Raw genomic sequence first — 9,719 nt, 5'->3', positions numbered from 1 at the left:
GTGAATCTTTTTTACCTCTCCATCTTTCTTGTTCTTCACTCCCTTCATCCTCTCTAGTCTCTTATCTTTCAGGACAGTCCTAGAAACACACTCTGCCTTGTCTGAACCTGAAACAGTTTCAGCGATCTCTTCAGTGACATCCTAGATTTGTTCACCCACTTCACCTGGCTTGCCAATTCCCTTTTTTTAAGTACAGACTTGTTTTCTCTGGCAGAAAACAAAAGGTTTAGGTGCATTCTTAAAGAAAGTACTTTAACTATGTGGATGTATCCTATCATAAATTCATCCTCTCCTTCTTGGCTAATAATGACTCTTGGGACCTGCTATTCCCACTCTTTCTATGATGTTTAGAATCAGAAAAGCAAACTTTGGGGGAATATAGCAAAAAGAGGTGCCATTTTCTAGTACTTTATGAGAGGCTTCTAGAGGAAAGGGATTGAAAATCTTTTTTCAAAATGTGAGATTCAGATTGGTAGCAATAGAGTAATTATACTCTGTTACCACAAAATGTTGGATTGGGGGGCATCTGGGCGGCGCAGTTGGTTAAGCATCCAACTCTTGGTTTTGCTCAGGTTGTGATCTCAGTGTTGTGAGATCAAGCCCCATGTTGGGCTCCATGCTCAGCGCTGGGAGTCTGCTTGTGACTCTCTCTGTCCCTCTCCCTCTACCCTTCCCCCACCCCCACTTGCACATGCTCTCTCTCTAAAAAATAAATTTAGAAAAATGTTGGATTGGAAAATCAATGCTCATTCATGTAATTTTTATTTCTCACTAAGCATTATATTGATTGATTAAATATGCTCACTCTACTAGCCATTTAAAATAATCTTTCTATTTGCATTTAATCTTTCTATTTTTATTTCCTATCTCCAATGAATTTCTTTAGAAAATCCCAGCAATTGACTTCTGCCCAATCACAGCCAGGGTTCACTTTTTTTGGGTTTGTGCAGTTATATTAATACAAAGGGGAAGGCTCTGTGTCCAAATTTACTACCCTTTGAATAATTCTAGAAGTCTCTTTGACTTTTTAGACCAGAGGCTGTGTCAGTTTGTATTATTGGTACTTACCTGATTAATCTGTTACAAGTATGTCCTGCTGGATTGAGATTTCTGTAAGTACAATCAGGCTTGTAGGATCTCTTCCCTACTAATTTCTCACAGCAAACTTTGTCACATTATCATAACTCATATGACTTGTGAGATTCTCATTTAGTTATTACCATATAAACTAATGGTTAAGTGCCTAGGGTTCAAGTTAGACTATGTGTGTTCAATTCAAGTTCAGCCATTTATTGTGAGCCATTAGAGAATTAATGTATCTCTGAGTTCACTGTGATCATCTATAAAATGGGGATAACAATAGCACTACCTCTTGTGTGGTTGTGAAGCAGAAATGAGGTATTTCATATAAATATCATAACCTGATGCCTGATAAATGGCAAACTCAATAAGTATAAGCAGTGTTTATTAATGGATGCAAGTAATGCTGTAAAAGCCTTCAACAAGTATGTGTATTTTTTTCTTATGTAAAGACCTGCCATTAAGGCTGCCCTAATTTTTTTTTAGGTTATCTTTACCTATAGATTTCTCACAGATTCAAATCTACGGTGGAAATGAGTTTTTTCTTTACCTTTGAAGATGTTTTTGAAGCAGTCCTTAAGAAGACTCCTGTTTGATCCACACGAGTAACATAGACCTTCAAGTGTCTCCTCTCTCTCTCTCCAGGCAACAACAGCATAAAATACGTAAACAAATGAGTAACCTTATTTGCTGAAATTTAATCGATTATTCATGTTACATTATTGTTCTTTCTCAAAGTTTCTGTCCCCCTCAGGTAACATCCCTCATTATCAGAAAGAGGAAATTTCTCAACATGTTATTTTGACAGCATAATTTACCTAGATTATTGTCATTATGATGATGCTTTAGATTTGTTTAGTCCACTGTCCTGAGCAGAAGAATAGTTGGCTTCTATTCTTTTTCATACATTATTGAAAAATGCTACATTCCCATTGGTGAAATTTTATTGAATGATTGTGTAGCATACCTCTTTGTGAAGTGGAGAGTGATAAATGAAAACACTCTCTGCCTACACTCCTTTAATTGGTTATTAAAATAATCTCATACTGGACTTGTATTTTACTCTTAGAAAATTAGCAAAATGCTAATACATTTGGTTTAACTAGGCCACGTTCATGTCTTATTTAACTTTGATTCCCTCGCATGAACTCATTTATTAAGAATAAATGCTTGCTGGGCGCCTGGGTAGCTCAGTCGTTGAGCGTCTGCCTTTGGCTCAGGTCATGATCCCGGGGTCCTGGGATCGAGTCCCACATCGGGCTCCCTGCTCGGCGGGAAGCCTGCTTCTCCCTCTCCCACTCCCCCTGCTTGTGTTCCTGCTCTCGCGCTCTCTCTCTCTCTGTCAAATAAATAAATAAAATCTTTAAAAAAAAAAAAAAAGAATAAATGCTTGCTAAATCAAATTAAGTAGCCAAACAGTAGACAAATGAAAGTTGTGGTTAATAAGATGGGCCAGACTGAGATACTGTTCTTGTTGAGAAGCTTACTTTAATCACCTTGTTATTTTCTAGCATAATATAATCATTTATTAACATGATAGAATATTTTCCATATATAGAAGATGATAGTTTAGTTTATTGTTGATATCTGCCTGAGAATAAAATAGGCACTTTATCGAATTCATTGGAGGTGTCATGAGAATTGATATCTAAAACTAGTTGTGAGGACAAATTTAAATTCAAAAATCTGGAAGAGTTCACATTTAGATATTTCCTCATGCCCACTATTGTTTGGGAATAATGCAGTTTCAATTTATAGAACTGCATCGTGTCCTTTAGGACTGGAGAGAAACTTGATAGGTCCTCCATTGAACCTAGAGAGGAACACACTGCAATAGGGTGCTCATCCAAAATCAAATAATGATATAGATAATGTTGATGATCTCTATTGGAGGAAAAAGGTGGTGGTGTAAGATGCTGCACACTAAGCACATTATTCATTATATATGTATTTAATAATTCTGGACTTGACTAATAAAATGCTTTGTAGCATATATGCCTTTTTTCCCCTCAGAATTAAATGTCTGAATTTTGAGGAATTTTAGTGTGCTTTGGTGAGAGGAATAGGCAACTCATTTCCAGAAAATTCAGGCACTAACTGCTTTTCATCAAAAGGTATATTATTGACCCAAATTTGGCAGTCTAATCTGGAAAATCAAAATGAAGACTTCTGCCACTGGTGAGAGAAATACATAGGTAGAGAGAGGTGAAGAATATAAGTTACTTAGCAGCTTTGGACCTTCTCTCAACTTCGATTTAAATATTGGAAAAATATCAGTGCTATCATTTCCAGAAGCCATTCTTTTAGAAATGGAAATTAGAATATGATGGAAAAATACAGTGTTGGGAGTTATCCATCAGGAAACCAAACGAAAGGTGTGTAACATTTATCCGCCCTCACGGTGAGGGCTGTGTATACACGTCTGCCTTAAAACTTATTGTGCTGGAAACTTCACCGCAAAGATTCCAGTTTTTCATAATGACTTTTTAGTGAAAGTGAGTGAAGTTTAGCTGCCAGGTATGTGCTTCTCAAACAACAGACAATGAGATCTTTTAACATTTCCAAAGCTATTTTCTTTGGAATGCTGTTCTGTGAGATTTGGTAGAAAAGGGATCCTATGACAGAATGTTTGGGAAACAATGAATATTTTATCCCCTTATTATAAATTCACTGTATATATATATTTTTTATGTTAAAGACTTAAAATTCCTAGAGTAAACAAAAACTGAAAAATAAAACAAAAAATCCTGCTAATTCAATGAATACAAACGTTATATATATATATATATATATAAAATGTGTAATGTAAAAAAATATATATATATATATCATGCATATATATACATATGTATGTTTATAAATATCCTTGAATCCATTTTTCCCTGAACATCTGCTAATATTTTGTGGCACTGGCTGATACTGAACACAGTCTTGGAAAGGCTGATCTAAGGAATTAAAACCTGTAAATTATAAAGGAAATACTTTCAGGTGAAAGGGATGCCTGTGGTAGCAGTCTTCAATTACTTTGTATTTCCATCCAGGTAACTTCAAAATTTTATTCCTTTCAGTAGACTCCGTCCTAGGGATAAAGAAAAAAATGCCACTTACTACTCCAGAGGAGCTATTTACTGCAAATAATTACAGTGGGGCCTGGTAAAGGTGTAATGATAATAAGAAGACATATTAGCTTAGGTTTTCTTGGTAGCAAATAACAAAAGCTAAATCACAGTTGGATTCATGAAACCCAGAGGCAGAAATATAACCAGGCTCAGGAAAGGTCTAGAAAGTAGCTATATCATTTCCAATAATGCAGTGCTTTTTAACAAAGAGTGTCTTCCTAAGCAAACATTCAGGATCTTGTCTGGAGATTCACAATGAACTCTGCTGCTGGTTGGAGTGTATACATATACATGTACAGATATACATATGATACATATTAAAGAAAACATACATAAGTGGTTGTTTTGTAACTGCAACATGTATGCCAGGCATTGGTAACCACAGGAAGTTAACTGCCAGTGTCTATGTTTAAGCTGGCCTAAGACTTGTTTCCTATTATCACTGTTGCCCAGCATGAGTTTGTCAGAGATACTGTCACATTCTGACTTCCAAGATCTCTCTCTTGCTATGCAGACTTAACCATTAGTATTTGCAGAATTTAATGAACATAAACATTTCAGATAAAGCCAAGATCCCCTTTAATTTAATCCCTGCCCAATGCCATTCCCTTTCCTTCTTGCCCAGATGCAACTGCAGTCATGATCTTCAGGCCATATTTTTCTTTTTTTTTTTTATTCTTATGTTAATCCCCATACATTACATCATTAGTTTTAGATGAAGTGTTCCATGATTCATTGTTTGTGCATAACACCCAGTGCTCCATGCAGAATGTGCCCTCCTCAATACCCACCACCAGGCTAACCCATCCTCCCACACCCCTGCCCTCTAGAACCCTGTTAGTTTTTCAGAGTCCATCGTCTCTCATGGTTCGTCTACCCCTCCAATTTCTCCCGCTTCATTCTTCCCCTCCCACTACCTTCTTCTTCTTCTTCTTTTTTTTTTTCTTAACATATATTGCATTATTTGTTTCAGAGGTACAGATCTGAGATTCAACAGTCTTGCACAATTCACAGTGCTTACCAGAGCACATACCCTCCCCAGTGTCTATCACCCAGTCACCCCATCCCTCCCACCCCACCCCCCACTCCAACAACACTCAGTTTGTTTCCTACGATTAAGAATTCCTCATATCAGTGAGATCATATGATACATGTCTTTCTCTGTTTGACTTATTTCACTCAACATAATACCCTCCAGTTCCATCCACGTCGTTGCAAATGGCAAGATCTCATTCCTTTTGATGGCTGCATATTTCTATACTTTTACTATTCAATGCACTTAACATTCACCAGGGCCCCACCTCCCCCCACTCCACCCCCCAACCTCATATACCCACATCGGTTATAAGGGGAAAATATTTCCCCTTATATTAATAAATATTACAGTATCAACTGTATTTTCCAGGGTCCCATGGAATACCTTCTCCCTCCATCTCCCGAGATCCTGAGCTGCATGTGGATGGGGCATGGGTGGGTAGAGGGACTCCTGGTTACCTATTTTAAAACGTAAAAGGTGAGAGATTTGCACACATGAATCAACCAGAGACCTTTATTTATTTAAGAGCCAAATAACTTTATTGAAACCAAACAACTTTATTTATTTATGGCAGAACTGGAAGAAAAAAAACTGGAACGTTTCGCAAAGGCGATGCTGCAGTATGCATGCTCGGCATGGTGATCAGGGAAAGTCGCCACGCACCCTGGGCTGTAGGGGAACAGTCCCACCTCAGTTCTTTTCGTCGCCGTCGCCCAGGGTGAGCTTGTCAAAGAGGTACTCCGCCATGCCGTCTTCGGGAGCCCGCATCCTGCGCAGGCTGGTGACATAGCCCCCCAGCTCTTTGATGGACTGGACTTGCTCGTGCAGGTAGTGGCGCTCCAGGAAGTCGCGCAGGTGGGCGTCGTTCTTGGCGGCGGCCAGCTGGTGCAGGTCGAGCAGGCACTGGTTCACGCTCTTCTCCAGGTGCAGGGCGCACTCCATGGCCCTCAGGCCGCTCTCCCAGTCGTCGCGGTCCGGCTTCTTGACGTCGCGCAGGCGGAGGCGGCCGCCGCGCTGGTTCTGCAGCTGCATCAGCTTCTCGGCGTGCTCGGTCTCCTCGCGGGCCTGGCGCAGGAAGAACTGGGCGAAGTTCTTCAAGGCCACGTCGTCGCGGTCGAAGTAGCAGGCCATGGACAGGTACACGCAGGAGGCGTAGAGCTCCAGGTTGATCTGGCTGTTGATGGCGGCCTCGCAGTCGGGGTGGTAGTTCTGGCGCACTTGGGAGAGCGGCGCGGTGGCCATGGCTGGCGGCCCGGGCACCGAGGCGAAGGCAAGGACGGCGCGGAAGCGAGGGCCGCGGAGCAGGCAGCGGCGGGGCCGAGGGCGGTGGCGGCCTCGGAGATTTCCCAGCCTGAGTGGCGAGGGAGGCAGGAGGCAGAACCAGTGGCGGCTGGAGACCTCAGGGAAGTGTCCGTTGGGATGTTGCACGAGCTCTGGGATGGGACCGGAAATGGGGTCCAGGGAAGGGGGGGCGAGCTTCCGGTTGGGGGGTGGGGCCGGGGGCGGGGCCTGAGTGATGTGTTCCAGGTTCTGCTGGAGCCTAAGCGGGACAGGGCAGCCCTGTGCTGTGTACTTGGTGTTTTATTAAGTTTTTAATTTGGGGATAATATGTCTATTTTCCAAGTACTTTCCTTCCTGCAGCCTGTTTTTATTTTATAAAACCATTGTCTCCCAAAATTCTGAGCATGTGAATTTGAATTTTTGGTAAATTTCTCTTCTGTTTCCTGTAAAATATAAATATATCTGTTTATCATCTTCTCTTTTACTTTCCTGAAATACTTAAAACTGCACATTCATATTTAGTAATGAAGAACTCATCTGATTAGTCTAGGTAATTAGCATGGATCTGATTTACAGTTGTGATGTTCATTTCACTAATAGGTTTCTCCTCTGAATGGGGAGGATGGAATGTATCAATTAAGGAGTGGTCTTCTCCTTTGGGAGTACATATCATGGAGCTTGCAGGTAGGAAATGTGCCATCCCAAAAGCCAAAAGCATGGCATTTCTCTGACACTGAAAGACTTCAGTAGATCTCTCTTCCAGGTAGATGTGTTCTGTTTTGTTTCTCTTCTGCTTTGCAATTCCCCTGCTATTCCCATATAAACTCATTGTGCTGGTAAAATAACTGGACATTTTATTTTAAGGTTGACAATTTTAACTAACATAATTTCACTAAATATATTTTCCCTAAACATAATTGCTATGTAGGAAAAGGTATGAGAACTTCTGTAGCAATTTCTATATCTGTGACAACAGAAGTAAAGATTTGAAACAAAATATTTTTAAATACATGTGAATATTTCAAAGTAAATAAATTAATATATATTCTATTAATTATCAACTCATTAGCAACTAATTTTATATTGGCCAAATAAAAAATAATAATAAAAATAAAAATTAGGGACTGTTAATGTGAAAAAGAAAAAAAGAATTAAGGGAGAAGGGCCACATTGGGAAAATTGTATTTCTCTGCAGCATAATTAAGGAATACATTTGATTAAGGACCAAAGTAATAATTTGGGAGGGAATAAAAGCATTGATAATTGACAGAGACATGGTAAAATAGGGAAGGAAGCGTTGTAAGTACATTATTTTGGACATGGAACTGATATTTCTAGTTATTAATGTTTTTAGTCTTTGGTGGTTTGTTAGGCTCTAAGGAGTGCTAAGGAATGTATGAATAGCAGCAGATAAAAGAAAATAATATTCAGTGCCACCAGAAGCTGCTCTCGGCTCAGCTTTCCCCTTCTACTCCAAGCCAGGGACTTTACCACATACAGAGTCAAAGTGTTATCCCTCAGGAATTATTTTCAATAGATTTCTCCCACTCAATTTCCAGTTTCAACAGCCTCTATCCTTTCAAGAGGGCTGCCTTGAGCCTCACCTTCCTTCCCAAATCCACCAGTTCCTCCACAGCACATCCTTAATTCATGTCCTGAAAAGGAATGCTAGGTTTTGTCTTTGCACTCAACCCTTCTTCCAACACACACACACACACACACACGCGCGCGCGTGCGCACCCAAAACACAAACACGTGCTATATAAATTCATATCACTGCCAATGATTTCAAAGAATCAACACTTTTCTGGCAGGAGAAAATCAAGGGGTAACATTACTAATGGACAACTGAGTCATAAAGGCAATAGCATTTGGCAGATTATTAATGAGCCTTTCCTCAAGAGTTGTTTGTCATGCAAGAAATCATAACTTAAGAGCACCATCTGTATAAGCAAAAGTGAAACATTAAATAATCTTTCTTATCTAAAGAATATATCCCAACCCATTGATTCATATTGAAATAAATGAAGTTTAAGATCATTTTGGCAGAAAGCTACTAAGTATCAGATATTTCCTAGGAATTTGAAATTCCCTAAATAGGCTGACATGACCTTAAATATTCAGAGATGTTTTTGGAATATGGCAAAAGTCTTCAGAAAATAAGTCAAAAGGACATTGTTTATTTTCCTGTACAAGCAAGAATTGAAGAATTAAAAGCTCAAAGGGAAGATAATAAATGTAAATAATACACAGGAAGCTCTTTACAAAAAAACTTCTGCTTTTGTAAGTTGTGTTTTTCACTGAGTTTTAATATTTGCTGGTTGAGGTAATTACATTTTTATGAAAGAGGAAAACATCAAATAAGCCATTCAGAATGTGGAAGAAAAGTTTAGAAAATTAAAAAATGAGAGTAAATTGGTTATTCGTGTCAAATTACAAAGAATAATGATCACATTAAATTTAAGCTTATCCTATTAACACTCCAGGTTAATATTAGAGTAAGGTATGGAATCACAGGAAAATTTTGAAAGTATTATGTTTTTTCCCTAACTAGTTTGGAAAAACATACATTTGTGTTTAATGAACAAAATACCTACAGCTTCAACCAAGACATTCTGGATCTTTAGGTTGGGAAACAAATAAAGGAAATCTCATCTAAAATGGAGTTGGAAAGCCCTGAAGGGGGAACTCTCAGACACGACCACTCACTGTGGATTGCAAACCCCAACTGGAAGAATCTGACCTCAGCAGGAAGAAACTTAGTTTACTGCCCCAGTAAGAAGAAGGAAAATTTTCTTCTTGCCCATCAACAGCAACAGCCAATGAGAAACTCCCACACTAAGCCAATTAGAAGTCTGAACTCTCACCTTCCTATAATGGACTTTTGTTCTACACCACCCCTCCCAATTTCCTTCTTTCATCAGTAAAAGCAAGTCCTCTCCTTTGCTCTCCAGAATTGCCAATGGTTTGTCATAGTTTGCCTGTCTCGAATTGCAATTCCCCTGCTATTCCCATATAAACTCATTGTGCTGGTAGAATAACTGGACATTTTATTTTAAGGTTGACAATTTTAACTAACATAATTTCACTAAATATATTTTCCCTAAACATAATTGCTATGTAGGAAAAGGTATGAGAACTTCTGTAGCAATTTCCATATCTGTGACAACAGAAGTAAAGATTTGAAACAAAATATTTTTAAA

The 9,719-nt window shown here is 39.1% G+C and overlaps 1 protein-coding gene across 1 annotated transcript; it reads right to left on the bottom strand.

Moving 5' to 3' along the window:
• Positions 1-5,851: 5,851 nt before the first annotated feature.
• Positions 5,852-6,709, bottom strand: LOC118008812 (ferritin heavy chain-like). Its single transcript, XM_035002594.1, has one exon. The coding sequence runs from the start codon at positions 6,475-6,477 to the stop codon at positions 5,926-5,928; it is 552 nt and encodes a 183-aa protein (XP_034858485.1). The 5' UTR covers positions 6,478-6,709; the 3' UTR covers positions 5,852-5,925.
• Positions 6,710-9,719: the final 3,010 nt, after the last annotated feature.

The sequence above is a fragment of the Mirounga leonina genome, unplaced genomic scaffold (assembly GCF_011800145.1).
Source record: "Mirounga leonina isolate KUSES-001 unplaced genomic scaffold, KU_Mleo_1.0 Mir_101609, whole genome shotgun sequence".
Taxonomy (NCBI): domain Eukaryota; kingdom Metazoa; phylum Chordata; class Mammalia; order Carnivora; family Phocidae; genus Mirounga; species Mirounga leonina.
Note: the sequence above shows the minus strand (reverse complement) of the source record. Positions and strands in the feature narration are given on the sequence as shown.